This window comes from Oncorhynchus gorbuscha, linkage group LG20, assembly GCF_021184085.1.
Source record: "Oncorhynchus gorbuscha isolate QuinsamMale2020 ecotype Even-year linkage group LG20, OgorEven_v1.0, whole genome shotgun sequence".
Taxonomy (NCBI): domain Eukaryota; kingdom Metazoa; phylum Chordata; class Actinopteri; order Salmoniformes; family Salmonidae; genus Oncorhynchus; species Oncorhynchus gorbuscha.
In genome coordinates this window covers 24,231,900-24,255,554 of record NC_060192.1, presented here as the reverse complement: position 1 = coordinate 24,255,554, position 23,655 = coordinate 24,231,900, and the positions used below count along the sequence as shown (strand labels likewise).

Sequence of the window (23,655 nt, the reverse complement as noted above, 5' to 3'; positions counted from 1 at the left end):
TTGACCAAAAGTGGATAGAGTTTCCGCCTGTTAATGTCTTTCATTCAAAAGAGGTTCATAGTTATCACTATTAGGCTCGCTTCAGCAACATAATATACAGTCTGGAGTCGGCTGTAGTTAAATAATATATATTTTTCTGATATTTTATATCATTTTATATTATATTTTATATTTTTGACAGCTTTTACTTTTACTGCACTTACATGCCTAAATAATGTACTTTTTACTCCATACAATTTCCCTGACACCCAAAAGTACTCATTACATTTTGAATGCTTAGCAGGACAGGAAAATGGTCTAATTCACGCATTTAAAGACAAATTCCCTGGTCATCCCTACTGCATCTGATCTGGTGGACTCACCAAACACTGCTTTGTTTGTAAATTAAGTCTGAGTGTTGGAGTGTGCACATGGTTATCTGCAAAGTTTGAAAAAACAAATAAAATGTGCTGTTTGCTAAATATAAGGCATTTGAAATAAAATGATTTATAATGGTACTTTTACCTTTGATACTTAAGTATATTTTAGGAAGTACAAGTTTTTATTGATCAATTTCCTTTAAAAACAGCTCATTTTTGTTTACATCGTTTATACACATAAAAACGTCATAAAATCATAAAACAACATTTGAGTATTACATTTAAAAAAAATTAAGTACATATTGTTAAAAACAATAGAAATAACCATGAATAAAAGTAATTTTTATTGTAAAAAACATTCAATTCTGTAAAAGCCTTTAAAATGTGTACAAATTATTTAACAAAAGTAAAACAGTTTTAAGACATGAAAAACATGATAAAAAGTAACTTTGTTTAAAGGCTGTCTTCGGTCCTTTTGATACTTAAGTATATTTAAAAAAATAACTTTTTGACTTTTACTCAAGTAAGTATTTTATTGGGAGACTTTCACTTTTACCTGAGTCATTTTCTATTAAGGTATCTTCACTCAAGTATAAAAATTGGGTACTTTTTCCACCACTGTAGACTATGGAAGTGTTGCCAGGCATTAATATCAGGTTAATATCTGATTAACCTAGTTAAATAAAGGTTAAATAAAAAAATTAATAAACATCCAACCTGTAGACGCCACAGTAGTTAACCCTAGTTAAATAAAGGTTAAAAAAAAAAAAAAAATATCCAACCTTTATACACCACGGTAGTTAAATCTCAATTCTCGGGATTAACCTGCTGGTTTCAATGAGGCTGGAGTTTCATCCCACCCCTTTACAAGGAACGCCATTTTGTTGACGTTCCATCCACCTTTAATGAGGTCCACCCTCAAAATGACAATAGGCCACTCTGCCTTTTCAACTCATACATTATGGTTTTCAATGAGACATAGTTTCCTAACCATTAAGATTTTATGGATTTTAAAACTGATCAACCCCTGGTAAACCTTGACCGTATATGGGCACACTGCCATATGTCTTCCATTCCTTTGGCTGACCACCCCTTTAAACCTGCGGCTCCCTTGATGACGAATGACGTCATCAAGCCATTTTCGTTCCCCTAATCCAAGTGTCTGTTTATTACATGTTCATTACAGTACTGACACAGAGGAGTCTAGCTGTAGCTCAGTTATAATAAAACGATATTGGCGAGGTGCGGCATAAAATAAGCACAGGAACGGAGAAAAGGGGAACATTTACAAGGGGAAATAAACACATATTGGTGGTAAACATTATCACTCCCTCCTATATAAAACGCCAGAAGAGGGAATCAATTGAGAGGGAGCGAGAGGAAAAAGAGCGCTGAAGGCAGCCCACTCAATAGCCACTTATTAGGCGAATAGCCTACATTCCAGTCGGATTTGCGTACATTAATAAACCATCATAAGAAATGTGAGTATCACCCTGTTGCCTAACCTACCGGTGACATGTATTTTCTTTGTTTGCTTGTTGTCTAATGTGAATGTATCGTTCCATGGTCGGTGGGCAGCAGGGTGCAAGCCTATTTGTAGTTCAGAAATGGTTTTAGAAAGCCAATTAAATTAACAATTGTCTCCAAGGCATATATGGCATTTGAATCGTGCGTCAGGGTTAAAGACCACTATAATTGCATTATCATTGTGTTAATGAACTATATTTACTATTTGATGTTTATTTATCAACATTTACTGACAACACATTATAACACACATAGGTTAAATGGGATATATCCAGCATTAGCCTATAGGCTATTCCATAGGCGTCGAATAACAGTTACTCATTGGCCCCTGTTGTCAGCCATATTTCTTTACAACATATTTCAGTCACGTTGGCTATTTATAATTAGGTATATTTATTCACATTTAAAATATGTATTTTCTTATCATTGGAATTGGACATGCACGCGTTTTCTCCGGGTTGAACTGGTTTGATTTGAATGGGTTGACGTCCGTTTATTCGTCTGTAGGCGATCTGAATATCCATTTGTAAAATTAAATTGGAATTGAAAGTAGAAAACCTACACATTTCTAATTTGGTTATTTGGATTGGTTTCTGCTATTCCTTTCTAGACAAATGAATGGATACTGCTCAAAAGACACTTATTATGAGCAACTTCGACCTAAAAACATATATATTTTTTAATTCAACATGTTTAACATCTTATTAGAGAAGCAACACATCCATATTATCTTGGATGTAATGGATGTAGAGGTGACTATTATTAGCCATTTTATGGGTTTAGTCTACTTGATATTGCTAACCGACGGTGGGGGTGGGGGTAACTGACGCTCATATCTGTCGATTGTCGCGCGATTTAAGTATTTTATTTGAGGACTCGAGGCTACACTGGGGATGTGACCGTTTTCTGATCCTTTCCTTGACAAGCTATAGCTCTACTATGTTCACTCGTCTGTATTTTTTATTTTTTTTGCAACTGCTAGGTTACAGGGCGCAGGTGTTTCACTGTCAGGGAAGATGGCCGTGTTAGTCTTTTCTCTGTTGATTCGTGCATACAAACAAGGTGTTGAAACAGACTACCGGTACATCTCGTTGAGGCCAGGCAACAAATGTCAATGTTACATCTTCAACATGCTGTTGATAAACACATGTAGCCATACCATTGGTTATGTATGTATCCTATTTTCTCACTGTAACGCCCCCGATAAATTGGTGGTGACATTGCTTTCAGACGAAACTCAGGACCACCCTCACCTTTTCAACAAAAATGAAACCCCCTCTCTTTATGCTAACTGAAATGGGAGAAATGTTGGGGAACCATGCAACGCCCGTGCCAATCCTACTTTTCAACACTGGACAGCGCTGCCTTTCGTTGTTTTCCCACGGTGCTGAAACCGATTTACAGGCTAGTCCACTTTGTGACTATGGTGTGTGTGAGCGCTGTCTCGTAATGGATGAAAGACTATTTGTAAATGCTTCATTTGAATGTTTATGTCAATCGGTCATTTAAAGTGAAGAAAGACGTGTATTTAGGCCTACTAGTTAATGTAGTTGCCTATTATAACAAAAGGCTAATTGTCGTGTGCGTGTGTGTAGAATGATCAAGCAGAGCATGACAGCTGTTTTTCAAAGGGAATATGAACTGTTAACTGGCTGATATGCTGATTTGCTTGACAAGGGACGTTTTTTCCATCATATTGGTTGAGGACGTTGCCAATGTGAGTTAGGCCTGCACTGTAAATAAAACTGTAATTAATATAGTAATTTGAGGTATTATCAGTAAAACAACTCTGAAACCTTTTACTGCAGCATATTGTAAATTATGGAGCCTTGTGGGGAAATGGCTCTATTTCGATTCTTACTGTAAATCCATCCCACAGAATACAGTACCGTACTGTATCTTTAGACTGACAAAACCCTTTGACCACTAGTTTGATGCATGGTATTGTTGTTTCTGTCTCATTAACATATTTTGAGGCATATTTGCTACACCTGCGAGTGAGAATGTTGTGCCAATTTAACTTCTATTTGGTTTTAGAGCCAGCCCCATCAATTTAAACGGAATAGTGGAGAGATTGGAGTGGCAGCAAGTCTTAAACATTAAATGGTTGAGCGTTTTGACAAGTTCTTTTGCTCTGTTTTGCCCTGTAGTCACTGCCAATTTAGAAGCCTCTGTTAAAGGCCTTTAGAAGTGCAAGTGATATAAAACACCAAATATTCATTAAAATGATGTAATGTGTGAACACTTTACCTAACAGTAAACCTGCTTGCACCAATCCGTTGTAATAACAGCAAAATACTGTGAAATACAAACCCCCCCCCTCAATGAATTCATTCCAATCACGGTAGCATCTACTTTTCTACAGTATAATACAGTAAAATGTACGGCACTGTACTGTGTGTCATTACACAGTACTTGTTTTGATACCATATGTATATTACAGTAGGTGTACTTTAATATGATATACAGACTTTTAATTGCCACCAAGCTGCCTGTACTACTGTCAAATTCATGGTAACCCCTTTACAGCGTGGTCTTGCCCTGGATTTCACCCAAGGCTGCTGTCGTCACTCCATTAGTCTTATTTCCGAGGCTAGCTTACACAATACATTTTGTCGTTCACATTGAATATTTCCCCCGTCACTGTGCACACAATCCACCCTCTGCTTTTATCTCGAGTCCCTGAGAAAACAATGGTTGTTGTAGGCAATGATCTACAAAACACACAGGGTGAGTTGCCAATAACCGTCCTCATCCATCGTTCATCTCGCTTTTCTTCGTGGCGCGGTGACGATGGTCCCTTCTGCAGTGAAGGTGAAAGAGACTGGGCAGTATTTGGCCTATAAACAAGATGAGAAAGAACACGAACGACCTAGACATCACTAACATAATGGAGGCTCCCAGTAAAATACATACGATTTGGGTAGCACAATCATTCATGTGGCAAAATGGCACAAGCCAGAAAATGTATGTTTCCAGACAGGGCTTTCATTGGACTGATAAAGCCAGGCAAACAAAAACATCAGGAGTGTACAGAAGGATTTGTAGCCACATGGAGATTAGCTGTGTGTGACGGACTTAAAGGTGACCTTTATACTGAGTTTTGTCTCACTCTGCTGGAGGAAGAGGGTCACTACCGACAGGAGGCAGCCTTAAGATGTAGTTGAGAAACAAGATTGAAAGCGGTTCATACTCAACTCAACGCTGTGTATTAATTATTTCCCACTTATCCCTATAATACCCCTATGATTATACAATAATAAAAAGGCGACATAGACTTCAAATGAAATAACATTGAGTTTGATACTCACTCTCACATACAGTTAGAGCTATTATGAAAATTACTACTTCCCTAAAGCCATTTATTTTACAGTGTATGACCCCTGCTTGGGGGTGCAGTTACAGTTACACAACTATTGCTCTACTTGGGTGCTGGAAATACTGGCGAGACACAATACACGCCATCATCACACCGAAACAAAAAAAAGTTTACATACACTTAGGTTGGAGTCATTAAAACTGGTTTTTGAACCACTCCACTAATTTCTTGTTAACAAACTATAGTTTTGGAAAGTCAATTAGGACATCTACTTTGTGCATGACACAAGTAATCTTTCCAACAATTGTTTTGACAGATTATTTCACTTATAATTCACTGTATCGCAATTCCAGTGGGTCAGAAGTTTACATACACTAAGTTGACTGTGCCTTTAAACAGCTTGGACAATTCCAGAAAATAATGTCATGGCATTAAAAGCTTCTGATAGGCTAATTGAGATAATTTGAGTCAATTGGAGGTGTACCTGTCAATGTATTTCAGGGCCTACTTTCAAACTTAGTGCCTCTTTGCTTGACATCATGGGAAAATCAAAAGAAATCATGCCACCCCCGTGGTGTGGGGGTGCTTTTCTGCAGGAGAGACTGGTGCACTTCACAAAATAGAAACAGAGAATGTGATGGTTTGGATTCCTTCAGAACCTCACTGAATGTGCTTCAGTAGTGGGTGTTATGAATACAGTGGAAAAGAGTTGTAAGCACAGCTGATTCTTATCATTGTATTTCATGCTTGGTGGATCCTTTTATCTAGGCCCTTGGATCCTGGTGTTGGATGTTACTGTTCAGTATTTATAAACCATTCAGCCTGTTGAGGCTCATTAAAGAAAGATATTCTGCCTACCTTTTGTTATGCAGGTGAATGAGGACCCAAAAGCGACTTGGCGAAAACAGAGTCTTTATTCCAGTAAAGGAAATAGGCAATACTCCTGGACAATCAGAGCAGAAAACAAAACATAAAAAACTTAATTCCACTCGTAGTGACGAGGACAGACTGGAGACTCGACCATTAACTGTAGGTTGCCTCGGGAAGGCACCGACCGTAGCAGACTCAGACACCTGCTCACACGCAGCATCTGAGGGAAACAAGACACGACAGGGCGAGACAAAGATACAGCACGGCGAACAATATACAAGGATCCGACAGGACAGAAACGGAAAACAAGGGGAGAAATAGGGACTCTAATCAGAGGGCAAGATACGGAACAGGTGTGAAAAGACTAGATGATTGAGTAGGGGAATAGGAACAGCTGGGAGCAGGAACGGAACGATAGAGAGAGAGAGAGAGAGGGAGGGAGGGAGAGAGAAAAAAGGGAACGAACCTAATAAGACCAGCAGGGGGAAAACGAACAGAAGGGAAAGCAAAATGACAAGACAATATAAGACAAAACATGACAGTACCCCCCCACTCACCGAGCGCCTCCTGGCGCACTCGAGGAGGAATCCTGGCGGCAACGGAGGAAATCATCAATCAGCGAACGGTCCAGCACGTCCCGAGACGGAACCCAACTCCTCTCCTCAGGACCGTAACCCTCCCAATCCACTAAGTATTGGTGACCCCGTCCCCGAGAACGCATGTCCATGATCCTACGTACCTTGTAAATAGGTGCGCTCTCGACAAGGACGGGGGGGGGGCAGACGAACGGGGGTGCGAAGAAAGGGCTTGACACAGGAGACATGGAAGACAAGATGGACGCGAAAGAAGAAGAAGCGGAAGAAGCAGTTGCACAGCGACAGGATTGACGACCTGGGAGACACGGAACGGACCAATGAACCGCGGAGTCAACTTACGAGAAGCTGTCGTAAGGGGAAGGTTACGAGTGGAAAGCCACACTCTCTGGCCGCAACAATACCTAGGACTCTTAATCCTACGTTTATTGGCGGCTCTCACAGTCTGTGCCCTGTAACGGCAAAGTGCAGACCTCACCCTCCTCCAGGTGCGCTCACAACGTTGGACAAACGCTTGAGCGGAGGGAACGCTGGACTCGGCAAGCTGGGATGAGAACAGAGGAGGCTGGTAACCCAGACTACTCTGAAACGGAGATAACCCAGTAGCAGACGAAGGAAGCGAGTTGTGAGCGTATTCTGCCCAGGGGAGCTGTTCTGCCCAAGACGCAGGGTTTCTAAAAGAAAGGCTGCGTAGTATGCGACCAATCGTCTGATTGGCCCTTTCTGCTTGACCGTTAGACTGGGGATGAAACCCGGAAGAGAGACTGACGGACGCACCAATCAAACGACAGAACTCCCTCCAAAACTGTGACGTGAATTGCGGACCTCTGTCTGAAACGGCGTCTAACGGGAGGCCATGAATTCTGAACACATTCTCGATGATGATTTGTGCCGTCTCCTTAGCGGAAGGAAGCTTAGCGAGGGGAATGAAATGTGCCGCCTTAGAGAACCTATCGACAACCGTAAGAATCACAGTCTTCCCCGCAGACAAAGGCAGACCGGTAATGAAGTCTAAGGCGATGTGAGACCATGGTCGAGAAGGAATGGGAAGCGGTCTGAGACGACCGGCAGGAGGAGAGTTACCTGACTTAGTCTGCGCACAGTCCGAACAAGCAGCCACGAAACGGCGCGTGTCACGCTCCTGAGTAGGCCACCAAAAGCGCTGGCGAATAGAAGCAAGAGTACCTCGAACGCCGGGATGACCAGCTAACTTGGCAGAGTGAGCCCACTGAAGAACAGCCAGACGAGTAGAAACAGGAACGAAAAGAAGGTTACTAGGACAAGCGCGCGGCGACGCAGTGTGCGTGAGTGCTTGCTTAACCTGTCTTTCAATTCCCCAGACTGTCAACCCGACAACACACCCATAAGGAAGAATCCCCTCGGGATCAGTAGAAGCCACAGAAGAACTAAAGAGACGGGATAAGGCATCAGGCTTGGTGTTCTTACTACCCGGACGGTAAGAAATCACAAACTCGAAACGAGCGAAAAACAACGCCCAACGAGCTTGACGTGCATTAAGTCGTTTGGCAGAACGGATGTACTCAAGGTTCTTATGGTCTGTCCAAACGACAAAAGGAACGTTCGCCCCCTCCAACCACTGTCGCCATTCGCCTAGGGCTAAGCGGATGGCAAGCAGTTCGCGGTTACCCACATCATAGTTGCGTTCCGATGGCGACAGGCGATGAGAAAAATAAGCGCAAGGATGAACCTTATCGTCAGACTGGAAGCGCTGGGATAGAATGGCTCCCACGCCTACCTCTGAAGCGTCAACCTCGACAATGAATTGTTTAGTGACGTCAGGAGTAACGAGGATAGGAGCGGACGTAAAACGTTTCTTGAGAAGATCAAAAGCTCCCTGGGCGGAACCGGACCACTTAAAACACGTCTTGACAGAAGTAAGAGCTGTGAGAGGGGCAGCAACTTGACCGAAATTACGAATGAAACGCCGATAGAAATTAGCGAAACCTAGAAAGCGCTGCAACTCGACACGTGACCTTGGAACGGGCCAATCACTGACAGCGTGGACCTTAGCGGGATCCATCTGAATGCCTTCAGCGGAAATAACAGAACCGAGAAAAGTGACGGAGGAGACATGAAAAGAGCACTTCTCAGCCTTCACGTAGAGACAATTCTCTAAAAGGAGCTGGAGTACACGTCGAACGTGCTGAACATGAATCTCGAGTGACGGTGAAAAAATCAGGATATCGTCAAGGTAGACAAAAACAAAGATGTTCAGCATGTCTCTCAGAACATCATTAACTAATGCCTGAAAAACAGCTGGCGCATTAGCGAGACCAAACGGCAGAACCCGGTACTCAAAATGCCCTAACGGAGTGTTAAACGCCGTTTTCCACTCGTCCCCCTCTCTGATGCGCACGAGATGGTAAGCGTTACGAAGGTCCAACTTAGTAAAGAACCTGGCTCCCTGCAGAATCTCGAAGGCTGATGACATAAGGGGAAGCGGATAACGATTCTTAACCGTTATGTCATTCAGCCCTCGATAATCCACGCAGGGGCGCAGAGTACCGTCCTTCTTCTTAACAAAAAAAAACCCCGCCCCGGCAGGGGAGGAAGAAGGCACTACGGTGCCGGCGTCAAGAGACACAGACAAATAATCCTCGAGAGCCTTACGTTCGGGAGCCGACAGAGAGTATAGTCTACCCCGAGGAGGAGTGGTCCCCGGAAGGAGATCAATACTACAATCATACGACCGGTGAGGAGGAAGGGAGTTGGCTCTGGACCGACTGAAGACCGTGCGCAGATCATGATATTCCTCCGGGCACTCCTGTCAAATCGCCAGGTTCCTCCTGAGAAGTGGGGACAGAAGAAACGGGAGGGATAGCAGACATTAAACACTTCACATGACAAGAAACGTTCCAGGATAGAATAGAATTACAAGACCAATTAATAGAAGGATTATGACATACTAGCCAGGGATGACCCAAAACAACAGGTGTAAAAGGTGAACGAAAAATCAAAAAGGAAATAGTCTCACTGTGGTTACCAGATACTGTGAGGGTTAAAGGTAGTGTCTCATATCTGATACTGGGGAGATGACTACCATCTAAGGCGAACATGGGCGTAGGCTTCCCTAACTGTCTAGGAATGTCATGTTTCCGAGCCCATGCTTCGTCCATAAAACAACCCTCAGCCCCAGAGTCTATCAAGGCACTGCATGTAGCACCCGAACCGGTCCAGCGTAGATGGACCGACATAGTAGTACAGGATCTTGATGGAGAGACCTGAGTAGTAGCGCTCACCAGTAGCCCTCCGCTTACTGATGAGCTCTGGCTTTTACTGGACATGAATTGACAAAATGTCCAGCAAGTCCGCAATAGAGGCACAGGCGGTTGGTGATCCTCCGTTCCCTCTCCTTAGTCGAGATGCGAATACCTCCCAGCTGCATGGGCTCAGTCTCTGAGCCAGAGGAGGGAGATGGTTGCGATGCGGAGAGGGGAAACACCGTTAACGCGAGCTCTCTTCCACGAGCTTGGTGACGAAGATCTACCCGTCGTTCTATGCGGATGGCGAGTGCAATCAAAGAGTCCACACTGGAAGGAACCTCCCGGGAGAGAATCTCATCTTTAACCTCTGCGTGGAGTCCCTCCAGAAAACGAGCGAGCAGCGCCGGCTCGTTCCAGTCACTAGAGGCAGCAAGAGTGCGAAACTCTATAGAGTAATCCGTTATGGATCGATCACCTTGACATAGGGAAGCCAGGGCCCTAGAAGCCTCCCTACCAAAAACTGAACGATCAAAAACCCGAATCATCTCCTCTTTAAAGTTCAGGTAATTGTTAGAACAATCAGCCCTTGCCTCCCAGATAGCTGTGCCCCACTCTCGAGCCCGGCCAGTAAGGAGTGATATGACGTAAGCAACCCGAGCTCTCTCTCTAGAGTATGTGTTGGGTTGGAGAGAGAACACAATATCACACTGGGTGAGAAAGGAGCGGCACTCCGTGGGCTGCCCGGAGTAACAAGGTGGGTTATTAACCCTAGGTTCCGGAGGCTCGGCAGACCAGGAAGTAGCAGGTGGCACGAGACGAAGACTCTGGAACTGTCCAGAGAGGTCGGAAACCTGAGCGGCCAGGTTCTCAACGGCATGACGAGCAGCAGTCAATTCCTGCTCGTGTCTGCCGAGCATGGCTCCTTGGATCTCGACGGCAGTGTTACGAGAATCTGTAGTCGCTGGGTCCATTCTTGGTCGGATCCTTCTGTTATGCAGGTGAATGAGGACCCAAAAGCGACTTGGCGAAAACAGAGTCTTTATTCCAGTAAAGGAAATAGGCAATACTCCTGGACAATCAGAGCAGAAAACAAAACATAAAAAACTTAATTCCACTCGTAGTGACGAGGACAGACTGGAGACTCGACCATTAACTGTAGGTTGCCTCGGGAAGGCACCGACCGTAGCAGACTCAGACACCTGCTCACACGCAGCATCTGAGGGAAACAAGACACGACAGGGCGAGACAAAGACACAGCACGGCGAACAATATACAAGGATCCGACAGGACAGAAACGGAAAACAAGGGGAGAAATAGGGACTCTAATCAGAGGGCAAGATACGGAACAGGTGTGAAAAGACTAGATGATTGAGTAGGGGAATAGGAACAGCTGGGAGCAGGAACGGAACGATAGAGAGAAGAGAGAGAGGGAGGGAGAGAGAAAAAAGGGAACGAACCTAATAAGACCAGCAGGGGGAAAACGAACAGAAGAGAAAGCAAAATGACAAGACAATATAAGACAAAACATGACACCTTTCCCATCATCCAGTCAAGCTGTTGACTTGATCCAAACCTATAAGGTTGAGATTCAGCCTCAGTGAGTACTGTGATGTTGGATAATTCCAAGCAATCTGGAGGCGAAACAAACGCACACCTGTTTAGGCGAGGTGCTGGCTAGTGGAGTAGAAGACTTGAAAAGAAAAGGATAATTCCAAGCAGCCATGATTTGATAGTAACTTATTTGACTTTTATGTACCAAAGGGATTGGTTTGCCTATTTAGTAGATGCATACATTACTACATGTTCATTCTTACACCATTGAAGGTGAATAGACTGACTGACAAGTTGTGTTTGAATGACAGGTCTGCCCCAGCTGCTGCCGGCGCCCCCGTTGATGGAGCGGCGCCCCCTCCCAACCTCACCAGCAACCGCCGCCTGCAACAGACACAGGCTCAGGTGGATGAGGTGAGGAACATGCAGACACACTCACCTTGTATTATACACATACTGACCCACAGAAATATCTTTACATTGCTCACGTGCTGTGAATAGTCACAAGCTGACATGAACTGGAAGAATGCGTGTCCAACACACTAATGTAAACAATACATTACTCTATGTGACACTGTGGGGAACACACACAGCCACTCAGTCTGAGATGATTGAGTGATTCACCCTGTCCCCTTTCGGCCCATGTTTCTTCCCTCCCCAGGTGGTGGATATCATGCGTGTAAACGTGGATAAGGTTCTGGAGCGTGATCAGAAGCTGTCAGAGCTGGATGATCGGGCCGATGCTCTGCAGGCTGGAGCCTCACAGTTCGAGACCAGCGCTGCAAAACTCAAGAACAAGTATTGGTGGAAGAATGCCAAGGTAAGGGTATAGACTGGGATAGATAGTACATTAATTCATGATAATAGTAATTTCCTTTGAGGCTTTTCAGACTCGTGTTAAAACATAATTAAATGAATTAAAAGTATAGTTTGTGATTAACCTCATGTTTCATCCCCCCTGATTTACTGCCTCTCCATGTCCAACTCTGCTTCCTCCAGATGATGATTATCCTGGGGCTGATATGTGCGATTGTCCTCATTGTCCTCATCGGTAAGGTTCACACCCACACTCTTCCTGCCATGGCAGTTTGAATGAAGATATACTCTCTGCTTCAAAATATATATATATATATATATATTCTCTCTCTCTCTCTCTCTCTCTCTCTCTCTCTCTCTCTCTCTCTCTCTCTTTCTTTCTTTCTAATTATCTCTCTCCAGTCTACTTCAGCACCTAAGATGAGTGGCTCAAGACTGCCCGCTTCCTTGCAACAGAAAATTCTTTAAATTGATGAGGAAATGATCCACTAACGTTGAATTCATGAAATTGCTCCTAAATAGTCTCAATATGACCCTGCCCTGAACGCCCTGACCCCCTCAACCCCTGCTTCCACCGCCTCACCTCTGGACTCCTGTCAGTCTATGTCCTGTAAATCTGTGGACCTGCCTCCTTTGTAAATGCTTCCTGCTTTTCTAATCTGTCGTTCATACTCAGACTCCAATACTTGTTGTGATTGTTACCGATGACAACAACAGAAAAGGAAAATGATGACCCTGGTGATAATTGTTATATACCAGACACATATATATAGTTCTTTGTAGAGTTTTATTCTGATATAATGTTTTTGTAGGTTGTGTGTGGGTGTGCGTTTTGTATTTTTCAATTGTTGTATTAATTTGACTTGTGCTTCAGATTTGAACTACTGCCTATTAATCAGTGTGTATATCTTGCACATTCTCTCTCACTGTCTCTGCCTGTCTCTGGATTTCTCTCTCTTGCTCTGTCTCACATAGAGTATAGGTGCATCTTTGCACAGTGACATAGTGTCCTTTAACCGAGGTACTTCATCACTATTCCCATCCCCTTCTCCCATCTTTTGCTTCTCCATCACTTTCTCTCTTCTATACCATGTAGCCATACTGTCTCTTCAGAATCCTTTCACCCTTTCTCTTTGTCTTCGTTTCTGTTTCCCCGTCTGTTGTTTCCTAGTCATATACCTTCTCTTTTTAAACTACCATTAGAATTGGACCAATGTCTGTAGATGTTTTTATTTTTATTTGACTTAGTGTCTTATTTCGAGAACATTCCTTGATGGCAGTCTAGTACAAATGCTGTCACTGTAGCACATGTATGTGTGAGTATCTTTGAAAACAGAAAATAGATAGCCTGTATAAAGTAACCGTACATATTATCGTAGAGATCAATATAACAAGCCAGAGGGGGGAAAATAACAATATTGATAGAAAGGAGGGCTGACTAGTTTTTGTTTGGTGGATCATAATTTGAACCTGATTCATTTGTTCATCAAATTGCATAACGTTGCTGTGACAATGGACCAATCCTACAGAGATGTCATTACTAACTAAATAATCACAATGACACAGTAAAGCCTTAGTCTCTAATCAAAACGTATCACCTTAATGGTCAAATTGTTCCCATCCACTCTTTATTTTGTGTAGGGGGAATGGCTGACTGAAAACGGTTAGGTGGTATGAAATGCACAAAGAACTTTGATATTGATGGCGCTGTCTGACTGGTCAACAGAATGACCGCTGTCTGACTGGTCAACAGAATGACCGCTGTCTGACTGGTCAACAGAATGACCGCTGTCTGACTGGTCAACAGAATGACCGCTGTCTGACTGGTCAACAGAATGACCGCTGTTTGACTGGTCAACAGAATGACCGCTGTCTGACTGGTCAACAGAATGACCGCTGTCTGACTGGTCAACAGAATGACCGCTGTCTGACTGGTGAACAGAATGACCGCTGTCTGACTGGTCAACAGAATGACCGCTGTCTGACTGGTCAACAGAATGACCGCTGTCTGACTGGTCAACAGAATGACCGCTGTCTGACTGGTGAACAGAATGACCGGCAGAGAGAGAACCTCTTGCAGCAAAACCTCACCTATTGATGAGCACACACACAGACAACTCAGCCTTATTTGAAAGTGAAGGTACAAGTATTAAGATAGATGAAGCAACTGGCATAGACAAACAGTCGTAGAACAAGAGGATCTAGAGAAAGGGTACCAGCTTCATCGACAGATTCAGAGTTGCTGTAAAACTTAACTGAACATTCCTAGAAATGTCATGAAAAACGTCTTAGCATTCCAGCACACAAGATAGAGTGAGCGTTTAGCTAGTGCTGTGGTTCTCTCTCTTTCTTTCATTTCTCCCTAGTTACTGCCTTTTTCTTTTTTAAACATAGTAATAGAGTATATTTTATATAGCATATTTTTGTGTTTGTGTGAAGCAGACAGGTAAAGAGGAAACTGAACTCAAGCAGGGCTTCACTAACTGCTGTGAGCAGTGAGCTCCTCTCTACCTTTTTGCGTGTATGTGTCTTTTTGCGGTTTACCTCTGTAAGATAAACACTGCCAAGAAACTAGGGAGAGGCTTTTATTTTCTGTTATTTTCTCATTGGTGCGCTTAATGTTATGGTCTTAGTGGATTGCTCTTGCATGGTTACCTCTTGTCCCATGTCCTCGTAAAGGCCTACCTGTTGCTAGTGCTATTGATCTGCCAGCTCTGTTAGCCTATGTTATGAGTAGTAACAGAAAGACCCCTGGAACTGTGGGATATATAGTTGTTCCCATAGGTTATGTCACTTCAACATGACCTCTTCCCCTCTGTTCCACCAGATCTGCATACTTCCTACATCCTCCTGTTTCACCTCCGTCCCCAGTTCCCCCCTCACTGATTCAGGATCCTACACTGTGAATGTGTGTGTTGGTGAAACACTGCCGCCCTGGGAATATCCCTAGTTTATCTTGACAGATTAGGCCACTTAGACCTCACCGATGTGGGCAAGCTGTTTCCACGACAACTGAATTCGATGAGCAGAGTGGTGAGGTAACAGATTAGCCCACTGACTCTTTCAGACTGGTCAAGTTTGCCATTTTTCCAGGTATGCTCAAGGAATATTAACTGGCAGAGACCCCCCCCAACCACCCATCACTTTACGAATAAACGACACAGATATTCCCTTGCTCTTTCTCTCGCCCCCCCTCTCTGCTTCAAAATTATATATATATATATATTCTCTCTCTCTCTCTCTCTCTCTCTCTCTCTCTCTCTCTCTCTCTCTCTCTCTCTCTCCTCTCTCCCTCTCTCTCTCTCTCTCTCTCTCTCTCTCTCTCTCTCTCTCTCTCTCTCTCTCTCTCTCTCTCTCTCTCTCTCTCTCTCTCTCTCTCTCTCTCTCTCTCTCTCTCTCTCTCTCTCTCTCTCTCTCATCACACACATGTTAATGGGAATGGCCTTATCCATTATCTCCCTGTGAAGCATATCCCCCACCCTCCCACTTTAATCCACTTAAGTAGAGCAAACTAATTCAGAGGGAAATTACCAAAGACCAGGTCTTCTTGCTTATGCTGCCAACTGCCATCAAAACAAGTAGAGGAACACAACATATTTTACCCGGGTCACTTTAACAGCAATAGTACTGGTACTTGTTTTTGAAAGCATACCCTTAACCCAAAATACCTAGTCACATGACCTTTTAACCCTTTCAGATCTTAGTCAACATGTCATACCCGGCAAATAGATGGTGACATTATGTGCTATTTGAAGATATGTAAGAGAAACCAAACCTAAGTAAAATGTGCTTCATCCCTCTCCCCCACCATAAAACTACTTTAATCTGTACCAAGTCTTTAGACAAATGCTCCTATAACTAATAATAGCACAATTTATCTTTTGTGTGTCTCTGTCGTGCTGACAACAATTTAAAGATAAAAAAAAACTATGACCGTTATCTATAGCTGTTTAACAAAACAAACAAAACATGTATAAAAACAAGTCTGTATTGTCTGGTGTTGTAGTGTGGGGGTATATTTGGGGGAAGGGGTTCCTATTTCCTCAGGTCAGGGATTATAACAGTTCATGAAAATCTACAATGTGAAAACGAAAAACTACATGAAGCTATATAAACATTTGAATAGTAAATAATCACAATTTTGAAGGTGACAAAAAATTGAGGACTGCCTTCGAGTTATTATTGTCTCAGTGGATTGGAGTGACATGACACGACGTGTCGGGGTAGGACTACTGTGTTGTTCACAAACCCAAGGGTTGACCTAAGAGTGCTCAGTAAATTTAGATACAAAAATAGACAACTTTATGTTCTGTGAGTGCTCATTTTCTGTTGCTTTTTTTCTCTGTGAGGATGGGTCTGTGCAACTTTTAATGTCCAGGCACTTTTTCCTGTTGTATTCTGGGTGCATTTTGCGGGGCTAGAATATGATGTGGATGAGAATATTGTGTTATTGCCAACCCTTAGAGGTGTTCGGTGGATTCAACATAGGAGGCAACCTTTTGAGGCACTGGACCGTCACAGGTTGGCAATAAAATCACAATGCTCTAACTAAAACACATGAAATTTATCAAATATAATGTCGGACCCTATGTTTTCTTTGTAATTTGCGTAAAGTTAGTAATAACGTAGGTATGATGTCAATGTCTTGGGTTGTGTGTACATTGGAAGAGGGGGAAAGATTAAATAAAGACTTGTTCTCTATGTTAATCATGTCAGACAAGTCAAGAAAATGGGATGTTACTGGAAAAATACATTTTATTTTAACCCTCTAGTCAAATTTCCAGAATTCTTAGAATGGCGTCACGATTCCAAACAGATCTGTTGTTCATATGATTCTTTTTGTTTGAGCTGTTCATTTTGGGGAGGGAATATTATTTTGTTCTTTGAGGACTGTGGTTGGGGGAAGTGACAGTCAACATTGCCTCTTTTTGCCTTGCCTTTCAGGAGGGAATAGACTGGGGGATCATGGGTAGTGTGTTCTGTTCAGTCTGTTTTATTTTATTTATTGTGTTTTTGTTTTGAATGGGATTGTAGATTCAACAAAGTGGATTGCAATGTACCAGAGGAAACCAATTTAAAACCAGAAGTACATAAAAAACAATTGTAGTGTAAATCTATCAATCTCTTATTATATTGATGAACATCATGGAAATATATATATATATTTCCATGATGTTCATTGGTTTTCCAATATATATATATATATATTGGAAAACCAATCATTCTGATGACCTGTGTTTATTGTTCCGAGTTTGAAACTAATGATGAAATTAAATGAAATCTATGATAAAATGGGTCCAAATAGAATTGATTTATGTACAACTGCATTGCAAACCAGATATATTTGTCATATGTCACCAAGTCAGGATGGCATATCTCACTTGAATTTGAGCAAGAAAGAGATTAATCACACACCAAAAACATGAACCTAAAATAACTATAAATTGCCTTTACAAAATATTTTAGCAGACAGCCATCGCGTAGCTTTCATGGAATGTATGAATCACACACATAATCTCTCACCAATTTAGGGTTTCACCATCCTGGAGAGAAGATGTGGATTATACAATTATATTTAGGCTAGCTAGGGTTACTATGGGAAGGTGTCCATCTATGCTAGTAAAGACAACATTTGTTGAGTGTTCAGATCACCAACATTGTGAATCCACTCCAAAAACAGGAACCAAAGGCCAGGTCAGAAGAACACTGTGTGTGAACTGTACACTCAGATGAAGTTGTATGTACAGTTGAAGTCGGAGGATTACATACACCTTAACCAAATCCATTTAAACTCAGTTTTTCACAATTCCTGACATTTAATCCAAGTAAGAACTCCCTGTTTTAGATCAGTTAGGATCACCACTTTATTTTAAGAATGTGAAATGTCAGAATAATAGTAGAGAGAATAATTTATTTCAGCTTTTATTTATTTCATCATATCTCAATTAGTATTTGGTAGCATTGCCTTTAAATTGCTTAACTTGGGTCAAACGTTTTGGGTAGCCTTCCACAAGCTTCTCACAATAAGTTGGGGGAATTTTGGCCCATTCCTCCTTACAGAGCTGGTGTCACTGAGTCAGGTTTGTAAGGCCTCCTTGCTCGCACATGTTTTTTCAGTTCTACCCACTAGGTTTGAGGTCAGGGCTTTGTCATGGCCACTCCAATAGCTTGACTTGTTGTCCTTTTTTTTGCCACAACTTTGGAAGTATGCTTGGGGTCATTGTCAATTTGGAAGACCCATTTGCGACCAAACTTTAACTTCCTGACTGATGTCTTGAGATGTTGCTTCAATATATTCACATCATTTTCCCCATCCTCATGATGCCATCTATTTTGTGAACTGCTCCACCTGCAGCAAAGCACCCCCACAACATGATGCTGCCACCCTGTGCTTCATGGATGGGGTGGTGTTCTTCAGCTTGCCAGCCTCCCCCTTTTTCCTCTGAACATAACGATGGTCATTATGGTCAAACAGTTATATTTTTGTTTCATCAGACCAGAGGACATTTCTCCAAAAAGCACGATCTTTGTCCCCATGTGCAGTTGCAAACCGTTGTCTGGCTTTTTTTATGGCAGTTTTGGAGCAGTGGCTTCTTCCTTGTGGAGTGGCCTTTCAGGTTATATCGATATATGACTCATTTTACTGTGGATATAGATACTTTTGTACCTGTTTCCTCCAGCATCTTCACAAGGTCCTTTTCTGTTGTTCTGGGATTGATTTGCACTTTTCGCACCAAAGTACGTTCATATTTAGGAGACAGGAAGCGTCTCCTTCCTGAGCGGTATGACGGCTGCGTGGCCCCATGGAGTTTATACTTGCATACTATTGTTTGTACAGATGAACATGGTACCTTCAGGCGTTTGGAAATTGCTCCCAAGGATGAACCAGACTTATGGAGGTGTACTATTTTTCTGAGGTCTTGGCTGATTTCTTTTGATTGTCCCATGATGTCAAGCAAAGAGGCACTGAGTTTGAAGGTAGGCTTTGAAATACATCCACAGGTACACCTCCAATTGACTCAAATGATGTCAATGAGCCTATCAGAAGCTTCTAAAGCCATGACATAATTTTCTGGAATTTTCCAAGCTGTTTAAAGGCACAGTCAACTTAGTGTATGTAAACTTCTGACCCACTGGAATTGTGATACAGTGATAAGTGTAATAATCTGTCTGTAAACAATTGTTGGAAAAATTACTTGTGTCATGCACAAAGTACATGTCTTAGCCGACTTGCCAAAACTATAGTTTGTTAACAAGAAATTAGTGGAGTGGTTGAAAAACAAGTTTTAACGACTCCAACCTGAGTGTATGTAAACTTCCGACTTCAACTGTAATTGAAATGGGCACAGCACATTCATAGAATTATTATAACACAGATTTCTACACTTTTGCCATAGGAAATATAGGTTTGAGTCAACATTTCATTGGTTTGACATTAGTGTTTATAGGTATATTCCCTCACAATGCCTAGAGATTGCAAATGCAGTCTTGTCAGGAGAAGGCCTCAGCAGGGGTGTATTCATTACGGAAACAGTTTACTGTTCAAGAACCAAATGGAAACAAACAGAGCAAACAAGAGTTTCTATTGGACAAATTCAGGTAGGTCTATCCTTGTTTAATTTCTGTTTGCTTCTGTTTAAAGGTGCAATATGCAGAAATCAGTACACCATTTCCTGGTTGCTAAAATTCTAAAAGTTCGCTTAATTTCAGTTTACGTGACAAAACAAGCAAATGTAGAGAATCAATGTACAATCTAAACTACTGTTATTTTTTTGCATTTTGTGTAACTTATTCTGCTGCTACTCTCTCTTATGACCGAAATAACTTCCGGACATCAGAAAAACGATTACTCACCGTGAACTGGAAGAAACTTTTTCCTTTAATGAGTCCGACAAGAAGGATATCCTGCGTTCACCGGAACAGGCCCAGATCCACGCCTTTTGCGTAAAAAAAAGATGCCAGGAAAGGGGGCGCAGTTCGGGGATCCTTCTAAGAATCTGGAGGTGAGCGAGCAAATTCCCAATGCCTTCAATTCTTCGTGCTAACTTGCAATCTTTAGAAAATAAAATTGATGACCTACTATTAAGATTGTCCTACCAATGGGACATTAAAAACTGTAACATCTGTAACATCATATGTTTCACAGAGACGTGGCTGAACGAAGAAACGGACAATATAGAGCTGGCGGGATTTTCTATGCACCGATAGAACAGAGACACTACCTCTGGTCAGACGAGGGGTGGAGGTGTGTGTCTTTTTGTCAATAACAGCTGGTGCGCGATGTCTAATATTTAAAAAGTCTTGAGGTATTGCTCGCCTGAGGTAGAATACCTAATGAGAAGCTGTAGACCACACTATCTACCAAGAGAGTTCTCATCTACATTACTCGTAGCCTTCTATTTACCACCACAAAGCGAAGTTGGCACTAAGACCGTTCTCAACCAACTCTATAAGGCCATATACAAAGAAGCATATGCAGAAATGGTGTGGCAGGGGACTTTAATGCAGGCAAATTTAAATACGTTTTACCAAATTTTGTGCAACCAGGGAAAAGCCAGGGGGGGAAATCCTAGACCACCTTTACTCCACACACAGAGATGCATACAAAGCTCTCCCCCCGCCCTCCATTTGGAAAATCTGAAATCCTCCTGATTCCTGCTTACAAGCAAAAACTAAAGCAGGAAGTACCAGTGGCTCAATACGGAAGTGGTCAGATGACGAGGATGCTGCACTACAGGACTGTTTTGCTAGCCGAGACTGGAAAATGTTCTGGGATTCATCCAATGGCATTGAGGAATACATCACCCTAGTCATCGGTTTCATCAATTAATGCAACGATGACGTCGTCCCCACAGTGACTGTACGTACATATCCCAACCAGATGCCATGGATTACAGGCAACATCCGCATCGAGCTAAAGGCTAGAGCTGCCGTTTTCAAGGAGCGGGAGACTAATCCGGACTCTTATAAGAAATCCTGCTATGCCCTCAGATGAACCCTCAAACGAGCAAAGCATCAATACAGGATTAAGATTGAATCCTACTACACTGGCTCTGACGCTCGTCGGATGTGGCAGGGTTTGAAAACTATTACGGACTACAAAGGGAAACCCAGACGCGAGCTCCCCAGTGACGCGAGCCTACCAGACGAGCTAAGTGCCTTTTATGCTCGCTTCGAGGCAAGCAACACTGAAGCATGCATGAGAGCACCAGCTGTTCCAGATGACTGTGTGATAATGCTCTCGGTAGCCGATGTGAACAAAACCTTTAAACAGGTCAACATTCACAAACCCGCTGGACCAGACGGATTACCAGGACGTGTACTCAAAGCATGCGCGGACCAACTGTCAAGTGTCTTCGCTGACATTTTCAACCTCTCCCTGACCGAGTCTGTAATACCTACATGTTTCAAGCAGACCACCATAGCACCTGTGCCCAAGGAAGTGAAGATAACCTGCCTAAATGATTACCGCCCCGTGACACTCGTCGGTAGCCATGAAGTGCTTTGAAAGGCTGGTCATGGCTCACATCGACACCCTAGACCCACTCCAATTCGCATACCACCCGAACAGATCCACAGATGACGCAATCTCAATCGCACTCCACACTGCCCTTTCCCACTTGGACAAAAGGAACACCTATGTGAGAATGCTGTTCATACAGCTCAGCGTTCAACACCAGAGTGCCCAAGAAGCTTATCACTAAGCTAAGGACTCTGGGACTAAACACCTCCCTCTGCAACTGGATCGTAGACTTCCTGACGGGCCACACCCAGATGGTAAGAGACGGCAACAATACGTCTGTCGCACTGATCTTTAACACTGGGGCCCCTCAGAGGTGTGCACTTAGTCCCCTCCTGTATTCCCTGTTCACCCACGACTATGTGGCCAAGCACGACTCCAACGCCATCATTAAGTTTGCTGACAACCCACGACAACGATGAGATGGCCTATAGGGAGGAGGTTGGAGAACTGGCAGTGTGGTGCCAGGACAACAACCTCTCCCTCAATGTGAGCAAGACAAAGAAGCTGATCGTGGATTACAGGAAAAGGCGGGCCGAACAGGCCCCTATTAACATTGAATGGGCTGTAGTGGAGTTGTTCGAGAGTTTCAAGTTCCTTGGTGTCCACATCACCAACAAACTATCATGGTCCAAACATACCAAGACAGTCATGAAGAGGGCACAACAAAACCTTTTCCCCCTCAGGAGACTGAAAAGATTTTTGCATGGGTCTCCAGATCCTCAAAAGGTTCTACAGCTGCACCATCGAGAGCATCCTGAACGGTTACATCACCGCCTGGTATGGCAATTACTCGGCATCTGACCGTAAGGCGCTACAGAGGGAAGTGTGAATGGCCCAGTACATCACTGGGGCCAAGCTTCCTGCCATCCAGGACATATATAATAGGCGGTGTCAGAGGAAAGCCCATAAAATTGTCAGAGACTTCAGTAACCCAAGTCATAGACTGTTTCCCTGCTACCACACGGCAAGCAGTACCGGAGCACCAATTCTAGGACCAAAAGGCTCTTCAACAGCTTCTACCCTCAAGCCATTAGACTGCTGAACAATTCATAAAAATCGCCCCTTGTATCGCCCCTTGTACACCCCTTGTACACTGTTGCTACTCGCTGTTTGTTTGTTACCTCGTCATAGTCACTTCGCCCCAACCTACATGTACAGATTACCTCAACTAGCCTGTACCCCTGCACACTGACTCGGTACCGGTGCCCCCTGTATATAGCCTCGTTATTGTTATTCTTATTGTTTTACTTTTTATTGTTACTTTTTATTTGAGCCCACTTGGTAAATATTTTCGTCTTCTTGAACTGCACTTTTGGTTAAGAGCTTGTAAGTCAGCATTTCAGGGTAAAGTCTACACTGTTGGTTAAGAGCTTGTAAGTCAGCATTTCACGGTAAAGTCTACACTGTTGGTTAAGAGCTTGTAAGTCAGCATTTCACAGTAATGTCTACACTGTTGGTTAAGAGCTTGTAAGTCAGCATTTCACGGTAAAGTCTACACTGTTGGTTAAGAGCTTATAAGTAAAGCATTTCAAGGTAAAGTCTACACTGTTGGTTAAGAGCTTGTAAGTCAGCATTTCACGGTAAAGTCTACACTGTTGGTTAAGAGCTTGTAAGTAAAGCATTTCAGGGTAAAGTCTACACTGTTGGTTAAGAGCTTGTAAGTCAGCATTTCATGGTAAAGTCTACACTGTTGGTTAAGAGCTTGTAAGTAAAGCATTTCAGGGTAAAGTCTACACTGTTGGTTAAGAGCTTGTAAGTCAGCATTTCACGGTAAAGTCTACACTGTTGGTTAAGAGCTTGTAAGTAAAGCATTTCAGGGTAAAGTCTACACTGTTGGTTAAGCGCTTGTAAGTCAACATTTCACGGTAAAGTC

General features: G+C 42.9%; 1 protein-coding gene across 1 annotated transcript; it reads left to right on the top strand.

The window, feature by feature from the left end:
- The first annotated feature begins 1,531 nt into the window (after positions 1-1,531).
- LOC124007509 (vesicle-associated membrane protein 2-like) lies at positions 1,532-17,555 on the top strand. The gene is made up of 5 exons (XM_046318142.1): positions 1,532-1,840; positions 11,755-11,857; positions 12,105-12,263; positions 12,443-12,494; positions 12,662-17,555. Coding segments are annotated over exons 1-5 (333 nt in total). The 5' UTR covers positions 1,532-1,838; the 3' UTR covers positions 12,679-17,555.
- Positions 17,556-23,655: the final 6,100 nt, after the last annotated feature.

Coding starts and splice junctions, on each gene's coding strand:
- LOC124007509 (XM_046318142.1), top strand. Junction 11,858..12,104: donor CACAGGCTCAGGTGGATGAG/GTGAGGAACATG, acceptor TTCCCTCCCCAG/GTGGTGGATATCATGCGTGT. Junction 12,264..12,442: donor ATTGGTGGAAGAATGCCAAG/GTAAGGGTATAG, acceptor TGCTTCCTCCAG/ATGATGATTATCCTGGGGCT.